This window comes from Gambusia affinis, linkage group LG04 (genome assembly GCF_019740435.1).
Source record: "Gambusia affinis linkage group LG04, SWU_Gaff_1.0, whole genome shotgun sequence".
Classification (NCBI taxonomy): Eukaryota; Metazoa; Chordata; class Actinopteri; order Cyprinodontiformes; family Poeciliidae; genus Gambusia; species Gambusia affinis.
In genome coordinates, this window is record NC_057871.1 from 9,783,149 (window position 1) to 9,803,147 (window position 19,999).

At 37.7% G+C, this 19,999-nt stretch overlaps 1 protein-coding gene across 10 annotated transcripts in view; it reads right to left on the minus strand.

The window, feature by feature from the left end:
- adgrl3.1 (adhesion G protein-coupled receptor L3.1) overlaps nt 1-19,999 on the minus strand; it is a 163,225-nt gene that overhangs the window by 86,026 nt on the left and 57,200 nt on the right. For all 10 annotated transcript variants that reach the window (XM_044115192.1, XM_044115193.1, XM_044115194.1 and 7 more), the window contains exon 5: nt 6,711-6,820. In XM_044115192.1, coding sequence (XP_043971127.1) covers nt 6,711-6,820 — 110 coding nt within the window. The remainder of the gene's footprint in view (nt 1-6,710; nt 6,821-19,999) is intronic.

The following is a 19,999-nucleotide window of genomic DNA, read 5'->3' on the forward strand; positions in this document are numbered from 1 at the left end:
AGTTAACTTCAGTCAACAAATATGTGTGCATAATGAATGAGAAAGCAAAGAGAGTTATGAATTTTAGCCTTTTAACAGAACCTCTATTGAAAAATCCTAAATTATTCTTTTAATTTAAGTGAACTGATTCAACGCAAAGGGAGACTTTGTGGGGCACAGGATTGATGGCACTGAAAGAACAAAGCCTTCAAATTACCAGAGGCTCTGAGGCAGCCTCCCATACACAGAGCAAAAACATGTAGAGTTCAAGGTTGCCAGCAACTAATAGATTTCAAATGAAAGTGTGGCAGACAACAAGTATACCAAATGGCACAGAAAATGTCAAACAAATGCCATTCAATTTGTACCGCCGCTCTGTGTTTCACTAGATTAATGGACGCCTCTGCTGTGGAGCTTATTGCAAGATTTTTTTTTTTCCAGGTGTCTCTTGCTTTAATCTCTAGGACGAGGGTAAGACATCAAGCTTTCTCATAAGATCATAGCCGTTCATTTTTCTGTACGCAAAATTTGACAATATATGTCAGCGAGACATCTGTTGAAACCTCAAGGTTTTGTCAAGGGGGGCCTGCGCACGGAGGATGATGCAAAGAGATGAGACGTTTTTCTCCACCGCCGTTAATTTAGCTACTGAGCGTAGCTAAAAAGAACAAGAGGGGAGGAAAAAAAAGAGCTGTGACAACTTTGCAAGAAAATGTCCTTAATTCTAAGAGAACGTCAACAAGAAAGCAGCGTCTGTCAGTGTCTCCCCTAACATTATTCAGAACTGATTCCTGCAGAGGAAAAGGGAGGTTTTTATCAATCCACTATCTCTGACAGATCATTTGCAGAATCACTTACTGTACCTTTGCAGCTACAGAATAAAAACATGCTCATTTATTCTGAGCAAAGGTATGAATGAATATCAGAAAACATTAGCATAATAATAGGGATATGTCACCTGTCTTGTGTCTCATTTATTAAAACTTCTCTCGTTCATTAAAACCTGCATTACCATATTTTTAACCTGGATGAAAGGCTCTATCTTGGATGCCATTCCTATTGCCAAAGTTCTTTTCTGCTTTGTCCTGTGTACACACGGAGACACAAGCAGTGCTACCCTAACTGTGCTGCAGTGTAAAGATAATTAGCATTTTTATTGAAAACGTATGCTTTATTGAGAAGGTGTTCATCTTAGAGCGGAGACGATGTGCGTGGGATTCTTGTGAGGCGTGGAGGATGTGTGACGACAGCAGCCTTAAAGCGATTATCGCTGATCTCCAATCAGTCCAAGGCCCGGGCCCAAGGTCATATCTGGACACAGCCATTTTCTGCTTTGCTTTCTCCATTATTCTACCCTCTCCCACCCCGTTGTCCTCATATCCTCACCTGCCATCCTGTTTCATTATTTCACTACGTGCTTTTCTCCTTTTCTGTTCTCTCCATTACCTCCTATGTATTTCCAGCACTTACCTCTTTCCCTGCTTCCCCTATCCAGCTCTCGTGCGCCGTCTTTTATCAGTTAATTCGTTCTTTCTGTTCCTCGTCTAACCCATTTCCCTCTATCTCTGTCTCAGCTGTCGCTCTGCCATCTCTCCCTCTGTTTTTTTGGTTCCTTTCCCATCTTCTCTTCTCTTGCAAGGAAACAACTGCAGTTTTTGCCCAAACAAATGAACATACCATGCACACACACTTAAACAACCAATCCTAACGGCGAGTGACTGTTTCCAGGACAACACATACACACACACACACACTGCTCGTCTAGTGTCATCATGATGAAGTTATTCCAAAGGTCCAACCCAACAGAAGTCCTTAATTGGCCAGACAAGAAGGTTGATTTTATCTTTTAATTAGCTTTCCTAGTGAGCCAAGTTCTATTGTTTTAAATAGACTGGATGGGTATTGCATAACGTATCACTAGCTTTCCTGATTAATAATTCCTAATTGCTTTATAACAGCAGTCGAGAGAACAGCGGTATGCTGAATGAAGATGAGGAAATGGATAGACATGGCCCATGTGTCCTCTTCTATTTTAAAGATACCATCAAGTGGTGTAACCTTTTTGTTCCACTACCAAGAACAGTTTCCACTAGAAATACGGCTGGGTAATAAAACATGGAATACCACGGCAGGTTCGCCAGTAGAAGGTGCCCCTTTCAAAGGGTGAATTCAGGTGAGTTGTTCATTTGTCTTTTGAAATGTGAAATATGAAAACGGGAGCAGCAGCAACATTTTGTAAAGCAACATTTACAGCAAAATATAAAGTCAGATAGAAGAAATGTCCATGAAATGTTATTCTGTAATTGAGAAACTAAGTCTTAAAAGAATTTTTTCCAATTTTCCACTAATGTTTCCCTTGTTACTTCATCTCCTCACAGAACTTTTTCTTTGCAAATTTCCCCCAAACTTCTTTTAATTTTACTGCACCCAACCAGTTGATGCATATTCAACAAATGCAAAGGATCAAAGTGAAAGCCCTTGGCATATACCTCATCTAGCAGTCAGAGTTAATGCCTAATTTCTCAGATTTGCCTTAATAATACCTAGGTATATATTATATGTATAATATGTAAAATAATTTCCATTTAATTTAGAATCTGCTTGAGATAAAATGCAAATAATATGTTTTCTTAGTTATACAACCTAATATATTCAATGTTAAAGGATCAATATGACTAAAGCTACACTAATCATCATTTTCTTGTTTTCTAAGATCAGATCCATCCATGTATAACAGTTGCCTTGGTGAAGCACTTTGTACAGCAGTGTGCTAATGGATGTATGGATATTTATAGTATGCCTGCAGTGCTATGAGCGAGTATACACAGGTGGCTAATTACTGCAGAAGCTAGCTGGCTAGTTTGGCACACGACCACCACACACTCTCACCACGGTGAGCCGGAGAGGAAAAAAGAGACGGCACTTGATTGTAGATTTGGAAAACAGCCAAAAACCTGCAGAGATGAGGAGCGGTGAAGGTAGCACCAGCCAAACAATTTTGATGGAATAAAGAGGAGGGGGATGAAGGTGCATCATTTCACTGAAAACTGAACCGTACATAATTGAATTGCCTGTTTTACAACCCACTTTGAGGATTGTTTACGCTATCTATGCAGTTGGAAACAACTCTGTCTGAATGGCAGGGAAAAGTGCATCTGCAGTGAGAAGTTGTGTCTCTCTGGAGTTTGGCTCATTTTCTTTCTGCGCACTTAGTTTGTGATTAGCAACGGTCGCCCTCAGAGATGATTGCTAGGTGAGTCAGATGTTTACACAGCGCCACTAGTGTGCCTACTGTCCGGGGAGACGCACTAGGAGTTATGGAGATCCCCTGATGTTGCACTCATTTGATTGAGCTATAGCTAAACTTGCCTTCAAACATAATAACGATTTATTAAAGTTGGACCTTGTGCTCTTTTTAAAAAGGCAGCAGACTGAGCGCATATATTTCGCAAAATAAGCCATCTCTATTGAATCAGTTTGATGCATGGCAACAATTTGGAGATTTTTCCCCACTTAATGTCTTACAAAACATATATCTGGCAGCCATGCCGCTGACAGAATTGATTTCCTGCTTTATGCCTGCTGCGTGATGGTTGACAGCTGAAGCTCCAGCCTGAATGTCAGCTTGTTCCAAGATTTCCACATTATTACACCTTTCAAAGAAAATTGATTTCATAAATATTTGAAGAATGCAATACCATTGCTCTCTGCCATGTAAAGGTTGAGGTGTTCTCAGACAGAAAGATCTGAAATGTGGACTCCCAACACCCAAAGACTTATTTAATCTTTAAACAACATGATTCTTTCTTTGTGATGTTGTAAACATTTCGCCAGACTAAACACACCCCCAGGAGCAATGCAATGTATCACGGTGCTACCTGATCCAGACTGAGCACTTTAGACAGAAAGCTGTAGATGCTAATGCGCAGTCGAAAACAAGTCTCTCCTTCACAGTCCTTTGGCAGGCCGTTTCTTCATCTCTCTCACTACGACCCTATATCTGTCAGCCGAGCTCACTAATGACTTTGTATCATATGCTGCCTATTTTTGCAGAGAGAAATTGTACCCACACTGACCGACTGTTCATCAGATCAGAGCGTAACTCATCTCCGATTGATCTTACTCTGCCGATCTTTACTGCGAGAAACCCATTAACTAAATATGTTTGCAAGGCAGTTATTTTTTCAAAGGCGGGAACGCCCAAGATAAGTCAAGAATGACTGAAAGAAGGCTAAAAGCCCACAGAACACCGATGCTCGCATGGGCGTGAAACAGATGTGTGTGCGCATGTGCTTGGCGGGGCATTAAGCAGGTATCAGGTTGTGTTTCCATCTGCTCCAGAGAGGGCTCTGATAGTCCTATTATTTAATCTGCCGGTCATTCTAGACGCCAGGCAAGAGCCGTTTAGCTCGACATAATTGAATGCTTCAGTGTGGGAGATCACCTTGGCTGTCTGTGTGGACTGTAGTGCCAAGACTGTAGATGGCTGTGAGATGAGGACTTTAAAAGTGTCTGCAATTTTGAAAAAAGTTACAATTTTGGGATGATACAAATGCCTCAATGTATGTGAACCTTAAATAAAAATACAACAGTTTTACAAAAACGCAGGTACAAAATGAAAAATAAAAATATTTAACATGATCTACCAGCTTTTGATTGAAATAGATACAGCAGTGTACATTATATTGAGTAATGCAGTTGCTATAATCTTATGACCAACATTTATTTATTAGTTTTATTTAAACTCTTAATTGTGTCTTAATAGCTTTCTTTAAGCCAGCTGACAATCAATGTGCAGCAATAAGGGGATGAGGGATAGCCCTAACTTATCCAATCTTTCATACAGATGGAGAAAATGGGAACCCTGGCCTTGTATTTGTCATCTTATTAAAAATGCTTTAAGCGATGAGAATGGTGAGAAAGAAAAGTTTTACTCATGGTGCATCAAGCCAAGTGTACTGATGGAAATAACTGAAGCAGGATCTTTTTCTAATCAGCTCAAAAATGTCCTTCCAATGAGTCAGCCTGGTTAATTAGCTTTGACCATCACTTGGCAATAACATGTAAATTGACAATTGTCAGTGGGTGCCTTCAACACCCACTGGACGCATCTTGTGAAGAGCATCAGGGCACATCAAATTATTAGTTCTGAGCAGTGGTTAGATTATTGATCGTTTTGAATAGAGCAGTTTTCACAAAGATTCTTCAGCACCTGGGGCTTGGAAGATTAGCCAACTAGAAGGGGACACTGTGTGCATCACACAATAGATAATATAGGAGGCTTATTTTTGAAATAACAAAACACATCTGATCTGGCTGCCCTGGTATGAAATGACTGTGCCAGAAAAAGTTGGGGATAAAAGGATCATCATTTTAAAACCACAAATCAACAAAGACAAAATGAGGAACACCTATTCTTTCTATGCAACCCACTTTGTGGTTAGCCATCATGTTAGTATTTATTCCAAAATCTAACAAAGTGTTAGATTTTATACTTGTTATAGACCAATATAACTATAATATAACTTTTCACATTATAAATTTCTGCTAGCTGCCACAGCAGCTGGCATAATCCAGAAAGCATAAACCAATCAGAGGTATGCCAAGTTTTTAGGAAGTCAAACCATTCGAGTTTTCCATTTCTGCCAGAGGCTGAGCATTTTGGACACTTCTTACTATGGAATAATGCACAGCTGTCCTTCTACCACCTGTTACTGCTACATAGCTGGCTAAAGAAAGGCTCCTATACAAGCAAGTTTGCTGAATTTAATTTTCATCAAAGTATGTCAAATATAAGGGAAACGTTTTAAATCATGTATTCCTATTTCTTACTTTTTATCTCATAAAATTATACACTTTTAATTTATATGGACATTTTAGTACAGTACACACCTCAACAGATGTGTAAAAGAAACAAAATACAAAAAATAGCTGATCATGCTACAATAGGTAGCTGTTTCTGTTTCTGAACAGTAACCACAAAATGGCAGCACCTATTGGAAAATTATAAGATTTAGCTTTCTAGTAAAGCGGATGCAGAGAAAGCATTTTGCCAAAGCTTACGGACAAACCCTCCTCACTGAAAGAGTGTAAAATAAACATCAAGGACAAAAAGATATCTTTAATCCGCTAAGTCTCCATGATGATCCCCTTTGCATTCATTAAGCTTGGAGGGGTAACCCAGATTTTGGATATATTTTAGGAAATTGCAAGGGGAAAAAATGTTAAATTATTAAAGAAAACTCATGGTCATTTACCACATGTTCACACTGTCTCTAATTAGTCTCCCTCACCTACCCTCACTCTGGATGGAGTCATTTAACCTCCTAATAAAAATATATGTTTGTATGAATTAGATCAATGAGGCATAACTACAAAGACATAACTACATAACTACAAAGTTAAATTACAACAAGAATGAACAAAAAACGTAAAATAAAATTTAGAACAAAAATATAAAAAGCAAAAGAAATATAAGCGGCACTCAGAATTATAATTATTTTCATCATTAATACAAACAGATAATTACCATTATTTCATAATGTGTGAAAATGGTCCTTAAAGAATATTTAAAACATACAATGTATAAAACATACAGAACGAGGTGTGACAGTAAGTAATTCTTTGCACTCGATCAATGAAATGTCTTTCATACAGTATGCATGTTAGTCCAGCATATGTGAATCATTTTAGGACAGGAAATAAACAGTATATGACATTTTGCTACTTACTGTAGGGAACACATTCATATTGAACCTCCAGGTATTTGTATGTCCCCGGACACGGATCAGGGAAAACATCAGGCCCTGCCACCACTGCACACTGTGTACGGTTGTTGCATCTGTAAGATGAACATGAGAGGAAAGTTAAAAAATTCAGCTAACCAGTTTGTGTTTTAGCCTTCTGAACAAGTCTACACAATAGATGATGTAACACTGTAGGACCACAGTGATGTATTGTTAGGCCCACAGCTGCTTAATTTTTTTCTCAAAAACAATGAGCTGCATTTAGTGGCTGTTATAAGAAAAGCGTTTAAAAAAGCAACAGGAATTTATGGAAATGACGAAATTGAACAATATGTAAATCATAGGTTGGATAATTAAACTTAAGCCAAATAACTCCAACACAAACAAACTTGATATTGAAGTATGTTGCAGTCTCAAATGATTCATCCAACTCTAATCTCCCTTTTTCATTTCACACAGGCTGATTTGAGCTACTCTTAGTAGCTCAACCATCTGGTATAGTTATTAAAGAAAATCACCAAGGTCAATTTTAATGAGCAAGGTAGAAGGTGGGGTTACAGTGTAATCAAATGCTCCTATAACCATAGCAACTCCTGTCTCTGAACACTGCAAATAAGGGATGGAAAGACACTGTGTTGTACGTGTTTTTTAATTTGTCAGTACTCAGTTATTGTCCCAGTTTTACCAAGCAAAGTTGGATTTGTGGAACAATAGTGTGCAGAAAGTGTCAGTGACAGAAGAAGTGATAACTTTCATTGAAACACAAACTACTGACACCTTTGCCAAACCAAATTTAAAATTACATGTATATGTAGCTGAAACATGCACGTCTAACTCTCACTCTCGCTCTCTCTCTCTCTCTCTCTCTCTCTCTATATATATATATATATATATATATATATATATATATATATATATATATATATATATATATATATATATATATATATATATATATATATATATATATATATATATATATATATATATATATACAGGTAACATTTAGTTTCATGCTTACTCTGTTAGTAAAACCCACTTCTCTGCACCCCACCACCTCCCCCGACATTCAGGTGTCGTTTCTGTTGAAGGCCTCTTTATATTTTAAATGTAGCAGACCACACATACTTGTGAAGTAGACATTATAGTAACAAAATTATTGAGTTCACTTGTACGCAAGATGGCCCACAATGGTTGCTGAAGAGCTGTTCACGAGGATACTACAACAGTGTGTGTATGCGTGTGTGGGGGTGTTCAGACGTGCATGTGTGTGTTCAACAGCAAGAACAATAACCTGCCTTTAAAAGTATTTTGACCCAGACTCTGGATAATTAATTCTAATCACCAGGGGGGTCCTCTCCTTTGACACACAAAATGTAAGTATTTCTCACTCCTAATAAAGCAGGTAATGTAAGACAGCACACTTTCTTTGTGTGCATGTGTATAAGCATGTACAATCAGGTGTGCAGTGATAAAATGCACGTCAGATTTATGAGTAGGTGTAATTAAACAAGCCACACAAGCAAAGGTGATTTATAGGGGGGTCTGCTGGTGCCCATAATTTATCATGACAGATATACGTTTTAACATTAAAATGCTCTTCACACTGAAGTACCACTTTTATCTCAATGGTACTTCTTGATTTAAATGAATTATTGAAATAACACGCATGAAGAATACTTTATGTAGAGAGGACAAAGGGGGAGATATGAGAAGAAAGGGAATATTTTAGGATGGGTTATTAACTATATTTTTTCCTTTGAATATTCCCTTTCAATTAGTTAAACTGATCTTGCTTTCCCTCTGTGCACACCTGTCAAACAGACGACATTTACATTAGAAGCAGTCAGACTCTCCCATTGAGATTTTTTAATGAGCATGTTGAATCCCTCAGGTCTCCTTTTTTCATAGTATCATTCAACAATTAGAATAATGAAATATGCATGAGAGATAATTTGATTTCTAGTGCAATATTCACGTGTGAGAAAACGAACATTGGCTGCAGACTACTTACTGTCACGTTCATGGTGCTTACTGCTGACCAGTTTGACAGTGGTCAATTGAAGGGTTTTTAGAGTTTAAAGGGTTCAAACTGCATGCTTTGCCACGTCTGTCATATTCTAATAACAATACATGTCCCTCCTCTCTCTATTCCTTCTTTTTTTCTCGCTTCTGTGCTTTTTAATTTCTTGCCCCGGTGGCTTCATCATCGGTCACCTGTCACCAGTGCAACTTGTGGAGTGAGAAGTGGGAATGATATAAAAGTGACATGCTGCCACAAGTTTGCTCACAACTTCCAGAAATGAACACAAATACCTGGGACAAGGTGGTGACTCAGAGCACAAAATGCCATTTAATGACCTTGTATCTTTCCTATCATGAACTAAAAAAAAACAATCCATCTGCTGCTTTTGATGTCATTTCACCTGCTGACAGGAAGAGGAAGACAAGACTGTGTTTCCTCCTACCGGAACGGGAGTAATATTAATTATTTCCATACTAAGCCTTTAAGAAGAGGGAATGTGAACACTGACAGCACAGAGAAAGTCTGCTGCTTTGTAAAAGTAATGTCTCATTATTATAGAAGGAGGAGGAATATTCCATCTGAAAAGCAAGGATCCAACAGAATTGGCTAGTACAACCTTCATGACGACCGTTTTATTCATTGTAGAAATTCCACTTTAGTTTTTTGGATAAACCAATGTGGCCTCTGTTCATAAAAACCTTCTTCACATCTTTGTTCTGTTTGGTATAGAGAGTGTCCACACCACCAATTGTAACATTTATAGAGGGGTTGGGGGAGATGTAGCAAACATTACTTTTTTGTGTGAAAACACAGAAAGGAGAATTTAATACTTTGATTTGCATCTAGTCTACACCAGAATGAGACAAAGCAAATGTGTACCTGAAAACTGAATGTAAGATTACATTCCTTTTAGCTATTGCCAATTTCATGTTTAAAATCTTAACTGCTCATTTCAGTTTGCTACAAGAAAAGTAAATGATGGGATTTATGTGGACATGAACCATTTCACTAATAAATTAAAAAATAGGCCTTGCACTAACGGAAGCTATGAATTTTTGTGCATATATTTCTGTTTTATAACACTGCAAAAAAGGTTTCATGGCAGAGTCATAAAGCACTGAAGGTTATTGACTAAATAAAGGGCAGGGAGCAAAGATTTAACAAAATCCCTTGTGCGCTATATCTTTCCTCAATCACCCTTTTCTCACTCTGTCTATTTCTGTCTGCAGCACCTTTTTTCCTTCTTCTCCACACACTTTCTAAGCCAGGATAATAAACCAATTTTTTTCTGCCTTTGTCTTCATCCTTCCCATCTAGGAATTATTCCTCTCAGTTCCTACTTCTTTGTCTGTTGTTCCAACTATCATTTTTTTCCTCTGTTTATCTGTCCTAAACCCACTTAGCTGCAGTTTCCGAAATCACACACCGATATATGTGGTAGGCCTCTTATTGCTGCTTTCGTTCTCTGCCTTCTTCTTCCTCTCTCTGTTGCCTTAATACCTTTCTGATCCCTGACTCCCTCAGGGCGTCATCTTCAGCCTCCCTCTGTTTCTCTCACAATCCCTCCATCCACAGTAAAGCCCAAGATGACGTCACCGCACTAACGGAGCCAGTACCCTGATTCAGATCCAAAAATGACTCCCTTATGTCCCCAGTATCTCCATCGCCTTCTGTTTTTTTCTTACAAAAATAATCTGCCTATCCTTCAGCCAAACAGAACACCAAATCATCAGAAAAACACACACTCACAATTTTCATATTCCAGGCATCAAATAGATGCACAGATCATCCATGCACAGCCCCATACACCTTTGCAACCTATTCTCAACACAGTTCTTTATTTTTTTTCCTTTGTCTTTTCCTCTTTTATGTTAATTAGCATGACCACATCAAAGAAGGCTGTGCCCTGGACACGGACTTGCCTGCTGGTTTTTCTTTCACACAAACAAACCATTCACTAGCAAAGTTGAGCTGCGGCGAGTGGGAAATAAGGAAGCTGTGTTTCTGCAGTGGGTGCTGCTGCTGCTGTTATTGCCTCTGATGTTTCGGCACAACTCCTTTCTCTTCATGCCTTCTTCTCCCTTTCAATCATCTGTGCGAATATAAAGGACCATGTCACTGATTTGACGAGGCCGTCAGTGGCGGACTGAGCTCGTGTGCGGCAACATCTGTGTCTGAGCAAATGTCAACCTCCAAGCAGATACAACACAGAGAGGGCATTGTGTTTGTATGGCAGCCTGCACATGTGAACCTTTTAAAAAAAATAAAGAACAACAATTTGTAATTACAGAACAAGTAAGATGTAAAACTAATCCTGATGACTTGCGAGAAGTTTCTGAAAGTAAGTGCGAGGACCACAATAAAAGACTTAAAGCTGTATTAGCGTCAGACCAATAGAGATTCCCTCCTAGAGACGTCGTCCACAAGAGTGTGAGCACACACAGCGCATCCAAAACATTCTGGAATAGATCTCTCTTCAGTTATTTTCTTAAATTTCCACACCAACAACCCAAAGCCTTTTATTGTTTATTGTGAACACTATGTATGTTGCTATTAAGTATTTCTCCTTGTTTTTGGAAAAGACTGTGAACACTAAGATGGAACTCTGTGAGCATGACTTCAATAAAGTCAGTAAAACTACCTTTAAATATGTAATGCAGAGATTAATTAGTCATTAATTTGTGATTAGTGTGCTATATCATCTTTAAGTCTGAAAACTGAACAAGTAATTTCATTCCACATACATACACATACAAATATTCGGACAACTGGATCTGATCTAGGAAGACATAAACTTGACATTTAGCTTTTAAACATTAAAACCAAAAATTTATTTAGATATTTAACATATCTAAATGTTTGTCTAACATTTAGATATGTTAAATATCTAAATGTCATGCTCCTATGATTTGTTCTTAGACAAAACAGAAAGTAGCCCCCTCCAAAACAAGAAGAACTACCATTTATGTTTATTGAACAATTTTAAAATCTACAAAGTGGTCCTTTTGGATGCCACTTAAATAAGACAAGATAAAAGCAACCAATTGCCTTTTGATGGAAGTGAATTAATAAAATGATTTTATTAATCATTTTATTAATGATAAAATAAATTACAAGTGTGTAATTTATTCTCAGTAAAAGTACAGCTGTTCTATAAATGACATCACCCTGAACTCAGCCTCCGCATTGTGAGACATGGAGGTGGTAGCATCATGGAGTGGAGATGCTCATTTTCAGCAGGGACAAAGCAACTCCACAGAATTTATGAGTTGATGGATGGAGCTAAATACAGAGGCAACTGTGGCAGAAAATCTGTTACAGGCAGCAAACACACTTAAGACAATGTAGCGTTTCACCTGCCAATAGGTTGCAATAGAATGGTTACAAAACAACATATTCATGAGTTGGAAGGGCCCAGTCCAAGTCTGGGCATAACTCCAATTAAATATGTTTGGAAAGGCCTGATGTTTACAGGTTCTTCAAATTACAACTGACAGAAACTGAGACATTTGATGAGGAAGCAAGAGCACAAATTTCTATGTGGAGGTGTGCAAAGCTGAAAGACATATACCCTAAAAAGTCTGCATGTGTAATTGCACTGAAAAGTGATTCTCCAAAGTATTTACTCAATGGAGTTGAATCAAATTCCAAATCACATATTTGTATTTAGGGCATAAATATGATTGCAAGTCACTAGGGTGCCAAACTGCAATGCATAACCGCATAAATGATTCTGTTTAATTAAATAAAAATTAAAATGACATTATAATCCATCTGAACATTTTTTGTACCTGCTAGTGCTTGATCAGCAGATAGTATGTTGCTTATCTTTAGTGGTCAATGAGCAAGCATTGATTTTGTTTATTTTTCTTAAGCTCTGGAATTTGAATGCACCATGCATTTTAAAGGAATTTAAAATGCATGGTGCATTGTATTACACAATCAACAAACTATAGTTGATTGTGTAATATGTTCCATCACTGTATTACTGAGCAATCTTTTGGCTCCTCTTTTCACGCCATCAGGAACACGGATGGTGAAGAACAGAAATCTCTGGGTGGGCCTCCCTTGGAGAGTTGTGCAATCTTCTGAACATGCAATATGGATTCCTTGTGTGAATGTCACTGACTTTTTCTTGCTTTTTTTTCTCCCACGCTGTAAAGAGACATCCAGAAAACAGATTTGCTCATAATCCTATGGAAGAAATATACACTCCTTAGAATCAGAGTGGTTTTACACATTAATTTTTTATCCAATGTAATTTTATATATGGCTAAAAGATGGTTGACTTAAATGATTGCTTTGGCTTGAGTCACCAGAAGGTCACCACATTTGCAGGCAATTTTTTTTGCCTGCAAATCTTTGCAGGCGAAATTTTAACAATGACATATTTGTTGGCAAATTCAAAGTAAAAAAAAAAATTGGATGCATGATTACATAGGACAAAATTTCAGTATTATGAATTCAAGATTGTGGTGAGACTGTATGCCGTTATCTTTCCAGCATGACGGTGACTCTAAAATTACAGTCTATCAAAGTATAAGCACACAAATCCAGAGAAGCACATGTTGTGAGAGATGGTTCTACACAGTTCTTTCACTTCACATTTATGGACTACTTGGAGCTGCTCCATCACATTAAGGCACAAAAAAGTAGTGGAGTGGAGTGTGTTACAAGGAAAAGTGTGGAAAGGTCCATGACCTTTGAATTGTTTTGACAACACTTTTCAAAATAACATACTAATCTGTATTAGTGTATCAAATATGACCAAATATGGGGAAAAAAATGAAAAAGAAAGAGGGCATGCATATTTTTACAAGGCATGGTATCTGGGGAATTATGCAAGAGCACATTTTAGATGGTTCGACATAGGGGGAAATGATCTGAAAAGATTCAAAGAGGAGTTTAAACGAGTTGCTGTCAGTGCATGAAGGGAAAGCATATTAATATGTTTGCCTTGCAACCAAGTGTGTCTACTCTTTAATTAAGAATGCATTAGAGATTATGCTATATACAGCATACATCCCAAATAATTTATTTGTTACTTCCAGAGTAATGTGTCTGGATGCAAATTACTGTGAGAAAAATAAACTAGAAATTATTAAATAAAACAGCTAATAAAACATTATATTCACATCCAAAATGCATCCATAAAATGACAATTTATGTAATACTATAATGATACATAACATTTTATTCTAAGCAAAATTTAATAAAGTCTTTCATGTTGAGACAAATTTATTAAATAAATTGATAAACCCCACATCAAGGATGCCATATATAAGAGGAGAACAAAAGGGAAGAGATGACATCTCAGGGTTCCTCATGTCCAGCAGGAGCTCAGGAAAGTCATTTGACAGCAGAAAGAGTATAGTTACAATATCTTGCAGCAGGAGAAAAAGCCACTGTCTCCCCCTCTCCTCCTCTATATACCATACACATGAGATTCCTCCACTACTGGCCTCAATTCTGTCTTATTGGACCCTGATGTGGTTATAGACACATATTCAGAAGGGCTCTTCGGAGATGGACAACTGAAGTGATGGAAGTGCATTGAGAACAGGAAGTGGAAGGAGAGGAGCAGTGGCGAGAGATAGACAAGGAATCTAGTAAGTAATTGAAGATTGATGCAGGGTTTGTGATTGACAGAAGGGAGAGATGGGGAGCAAACCAAGGGGCCTGTGTGTTTGTACAAGTCTGTGTATATGTCTACCTTGGGGGATGTATGGAAGCAGATGCATCACACCTGTACCAGACCAACCACACTCTACTGATGAAGAAATGACAGATCTGTCTCACTTTTTGTCTTCCTACCCCCTCCAACACGGCACACACACATGCACACAAGTGAGAGCAACACCAGCACAGAGTATGGAGCTCACTGAATGTGTTTCTGTCAGCCTGTCAGACAAACCACAGGTAAAATAATGTTGTTTTCCCAACAGGGAAAACTTTGAAATGTGTTATATTATTAATATTTGGCTGGAGGAGGCCACCTTCTCCCATTTGTCACATGTTTTCTTTGGTTAGATTTTTTCTTTTTTTTAACAAAGAGCTTTTCATACACTGAAATGCATGTACACACACAGTGACTATATCACATGTATTGCTTGCTGGACGGTTTCTAGGGTGTGTAAAACCAACCAGCATCACCCTGTCAAGCTTCATGCATGACAGGATCCAAAATGAACTGCCATTTGGAAGATGTCAGCGATTAAAAAGGGCTGCTGGAGAGATGATCAGCGATCACTCAAGTCAGGCGAACAAGAATTGCAAGTTAAACTTCGATTTTCAGTCTAACCCATCAATCTGCAGTCAGCCTAGTAAAGCCAGCCTCATTCCTTTGTATTGATGAGTTAAAAACATCTAGGACAATCCACTCATAAAAGCAAAATTTATGCAACAAAATTAGTGTGATAAACTGAATACATTTTATTTGGGTTTGATCAACATTTTTTATTGGTAATTACGCAAGTTTAACAACTAATAGACATTTCAAAAACTTAGCAAAAATTTTAACCATTGTTTTTAAATGTACTTGAACAGGTAAATTAGCTAAATTCTAACTACCAAAATTATTCTGCTCAACATTTCATCCTCTAAGAATTTTTTCACAATTGCATCAATATATTCAAATGAAAGGTCGCATTTCTCTAAATATCCAGGTAGAAATATTGTGTTTGCAATAAAAGGTGAACTCATCTAAAGGTTTTCCATACAATTTCCAAGAAAAACACTCAGCTCCATATATTTATCAATTATTATCTCTAATAGCAGTGAACGCAAACAAAACTGATTTCTAATATGATAGAACATGGTATGGTCTATCATGTAGAAAGGCACCAAACACAAACAAAAACACCTAATCGTTCCATCCTTCTGGTTAGACTGACAGCCAAGTACAGGATTTTTTTTTTAGCTCCGCCGTCTCCCCCCTCTACCTCTCTCCTCTTTCAGTAGTAACCATAGCAACCTCCACGTCGTCCAATTCCAGGACACACTTGGGGAGTCTTCCTCTTTATTTTACCTAGGCACATTCCTTTGCTTAGATCCCAGTCTTTCGCTCTTTTTTATGTTTGCTTGTGGATTTTTTTTTCCCTTTGTACAATAAACATTTGTGACCCTCCCGTTTAAATCTAGCTAAAGGCCAAGAAAGTCTCTAAGTGTATTAATTCTAAAGATGCAGAGCCTACAAAGAAGGAAGTTATTCTCTATCAATGCTCAGAAGCAGAAGAGAAGTGAACTGTAGGATTCAGTCAGTCTCGCCTGATAAAAGCACAGAGGTTTCAGGATGCAGCACATTTGCAGAGGAGCAGGCTCCAAGGTAGGGCAGGGTGGGGGTATCGCTGCCTAGTGTTCTGGTTTGGATTCGCGCTTCAGTGACGGTGTCAGAGTATCAAGTCAGTCAGGTAGTCAGTAACTGTCTACACACAGGCAATGTCCAGGCCACTGATTCACGCTCGTCGTCTCTGAACGTGTCACACTTCGTGTGCATTTGCGTTTGAGAGGCAGAGGAAGTGAGCGCTGTCTGTGCCGCTTGCAAGCCTTTCTCAGGCAGCCATGTAGCTTTGCTGCTCAGTGAAGCACGATAACTAAGGTTAGCAGAGCTGCAGTGACAGAGGAACAGGGTCAGACAGCAGAGACTCTGCCATGTGAAAATACAGAGGTTTAAGAGAAAAAGGGCCCAGTTGTCATTCGGGGTGCGGAGGTATATCTGCTTGTGAGTTTAGAAGAATGTCTGCGGCACTGTTATCTTTCACATGATTACAAAACAATCCTGTTGACACCAGGAGGAAATTTATCTACGCGCCTTGTGTTTAGAAAAGGTCCACGTTTTTGCATTGTGTCACGTTGCAAACCAAAAATCATTTTTTTTTTTTATTGCAATTTTATAGGACACTGCAGCAAAAAATTGTATCCAGTGAAGTGGAAGGAAAATATTCTATGATAGGTTTTCACAACTAGACTTATGTTTTCTCATTCTTAGCAAAACAGCTCAAGTTTAGTCCAAGTGGTTGAGAGATCTATCCATTTCCCAAAAACTTTGACTATATCTGTGATAAAAGAAACTCAACTCCCCTTAGGATGTTGCCACTAATATTTTTTTACAGAGTGAATGGAGCTCTGTAAAAGTAGCAGTGTTATCTTTGTGCCACACATATAGGTCAAATAGCTGTTTTAGTCTCATAATATCAAAGTACATAGCATAATGCTGCCATCACCATGTTACTGATATTTAGTGACACAAGTGGAGTATTTATCCATCCATCCATCCATCCATCCATTTTCTGTTCACCCTTGTCCCTAATGGGGTCAGGAGGGTTGCTGGTTCCTATCCCCAGCTACGATCCGGGCGAGAGGCGGGGTTCACCCTGGACAGGTGGACTATTTATCAATTAGGAAAATAATTTACTAAGGAGTTGACTTCCAAAAGTAAATTAATAGGTATTATTTTAAAAAATATTAGAAAAAAAAGATTGATTTCAAATGAATGTGTCACTTTTCCAGGTATTATGTGAAAAAAATATTTTGAAACCCATATGTTCATTTACTTCACAAATGTGCAGGTTTGTGTTTGTATCTTGCGTAAAATCCCAAGACAATTCATAAAAATCTGTGGTGGTAATTCAAAAATTATGTAAATATGTTTGAAAAATACTGTGTATTTCAGCATTTATATCTAAGAATCTTCTGTATTCTGTGCATCACCGTATGCGTCGTGTGTGTTTTCACAACGGTGTGTATGTGTGGGGGGCCCAAAGTACTGCACTTAGCATGGGTGACAGTTGGGCCCCCATGGTGCTGCAGGGCATCCCGTGTAGCCGTGGTGACTTCATGAGGGTGGCAGCACATGCACGCAGAATTGCATACACCATTACACACATACACACACATATTAAGTAGGACGTTTCAAGATATGACCTCATTCAGTGGGAAGAAGGATTCATAGGAGAGGGAGGACAGAGGCAGAGCAAATAGATCAAAAAGAAAAAGTAAAGAATTTTTTTAATGCTACTTATTTAACCCTCTGAGGTTCTTTCATTTTTTAATGAATTGAACTGTTAACTTCAATGGTCAAAATATTTCATGAATTTTAATATTCATTTTCACAGCACAACATTTTTTCCCCATCTCACGGAGATGGATTTATAAAAAAGTAAAAAATTTCCTCAGGAAGGAAGCTAGACTTCTAATATTGTCTATCTTTAAAAAAATAAAACAAAGAAAAAAAAAACATTAAAAATTTTTCCCAGATCTATACATGTTAATTTAAATTTTACTTTAGTTTAGTTTAATATATAAATTTTAGATTTTCTGCTATTTCATTTATGGAAGATGGAATTATTTATTTATTTAAATACAATTCACAATTCATATTTGCAAATATTTTGTGTTTGTTTCGAATCTAAGCAAACTAAAAATGTTAATTTTAGATGGCTAGGGCATTGGTTGTATTGATTCTGATCCGTCGCAAAAAGTAAATTTTTCCCGGTCTTTATATGCAAATTGGTAGATTTAGAGTATGTAAAAAAGCATCTTCAGTTATTGGAAAACAACAAAACATGAAATTTTGAACCCATCACACCAAGAGGAAATGAAAGAAATGATCAGATAAACATGCAATAGTAGTATGTTCAAAAATTACGCTGTGAATTAAAGTCAATGGCACAAAAACATGGAGAGCACGTAGTGCTCCATGTGACTTAATAAGGCAAAGAAAACACAAAAAGACAAAAGAAAATCACTTTAAAAATCACTTTAAAATACACAAATACCATATTATTACATTATATTTATGGAATAGCCATCAAAAACCCAATGTTATGCAACAATAAAATTAAACAAATATTACCGTACCACTATTACCCTGCTGCACTTAAAGAAATTCTCTAGTCAGCCTCTTCAAAACAACACCTATTCACACAGCAGTCACAACTTCAATGTAAAACTTCAATTTAGTCAATGATATTATTTTTATGGCTTCAGTCACAGAGGTGGAATAATGATCAAAAGTGTAAGATTTATGTAGGGTTTGGTAACGTTTATTTATGCATCATTATCTGCTCGGCTTCTCTCGCCTTCACCTTTGTCTTCTGCTTTTACAGGAGATGGATTAGACTCAAATGGGGAGGACAGATGAAGTGCAGATGAGCTGGGGAAAACAAACCACTAAAAAAGCGACAAACCGTATGGTGTAGCCCGCCTGTAACATTCTTAAACTGCAGTGCACGGCTAACACTAGATTGCAGTCAGCGATTCAAGTGGTTTTCTATAATTCAGAGAGTCAGGGGGAGAGAACTTCAGAGGTTTCTTTACTGTGTCCTGCGTGAATGCTTCAAACGCTGCTGCTGCAAACTTACTAACTCATACACACTCAAAAGCACACTACCGTGATGTGCACCTTCAAAATATGGGGCCCGAGTATGCATGTTTTCCATGCATATGGTTAAAAACATTTTCATATAAGCACAATCAACCTGAAGCTTTGAAGGCTGAGAAGTAGTTCTTCAATGCAGGAACAAATAAGAAACTATTTCAGTTTCTTTGAAAGTGTATGTTTTTTGGACAGCATGCATGTATGTGCTCACAGGGCGGTGGCACATATATATATATATATATATATATATATATATATATATATATATATATATATATATATATATATTTTTTTTTTTATTTTTTTCATCTGGCGACTTTTAATGTCTGTCTTAGTGACGACTGGGGCGAATTCATTCGATCTGAGCCCAAAACCATAGAAACAGCATATTAAATCCAGGAAACATGCTACAGCCTTTAGGCCCCCGGCCTGTAGCCCACCTTTGCTCATTGACTGAGAAGGAGAAAAAAATGAATGTAAAAACAGAAATGGAAGTGAAAGCTAAAACAGATGGCGATGGAGGAAGGGAAAGTGACAGTGAGGGTGAGAAATGGGGGAGTGTAAACCGATTTGAGGAATGAGGAGTGGGAAGGAGGAAAGAAAAAAGAAAAAAAAAAGCTGGAAATGGAGTGACAAAAAAAAAAGAAATATCAAGAGGGTGACAGATAGGAGAATATTAAATGAAGCATGTTGCCATTTAACACTTTCAAAGGCAAGGAAGAGGGCCAAAAAACACCCCACCCATGTTTTTTCTTTCGGAGCTTTTTCTTTTTGTGCTGAGGTACTCTTTTAGAAGGCATGGAGGGAGATAGAGGAGGATGGAAAAGAAGGAAGAGGAGAGCAAACAAGGTGACAAGGTGGTATAGAGAT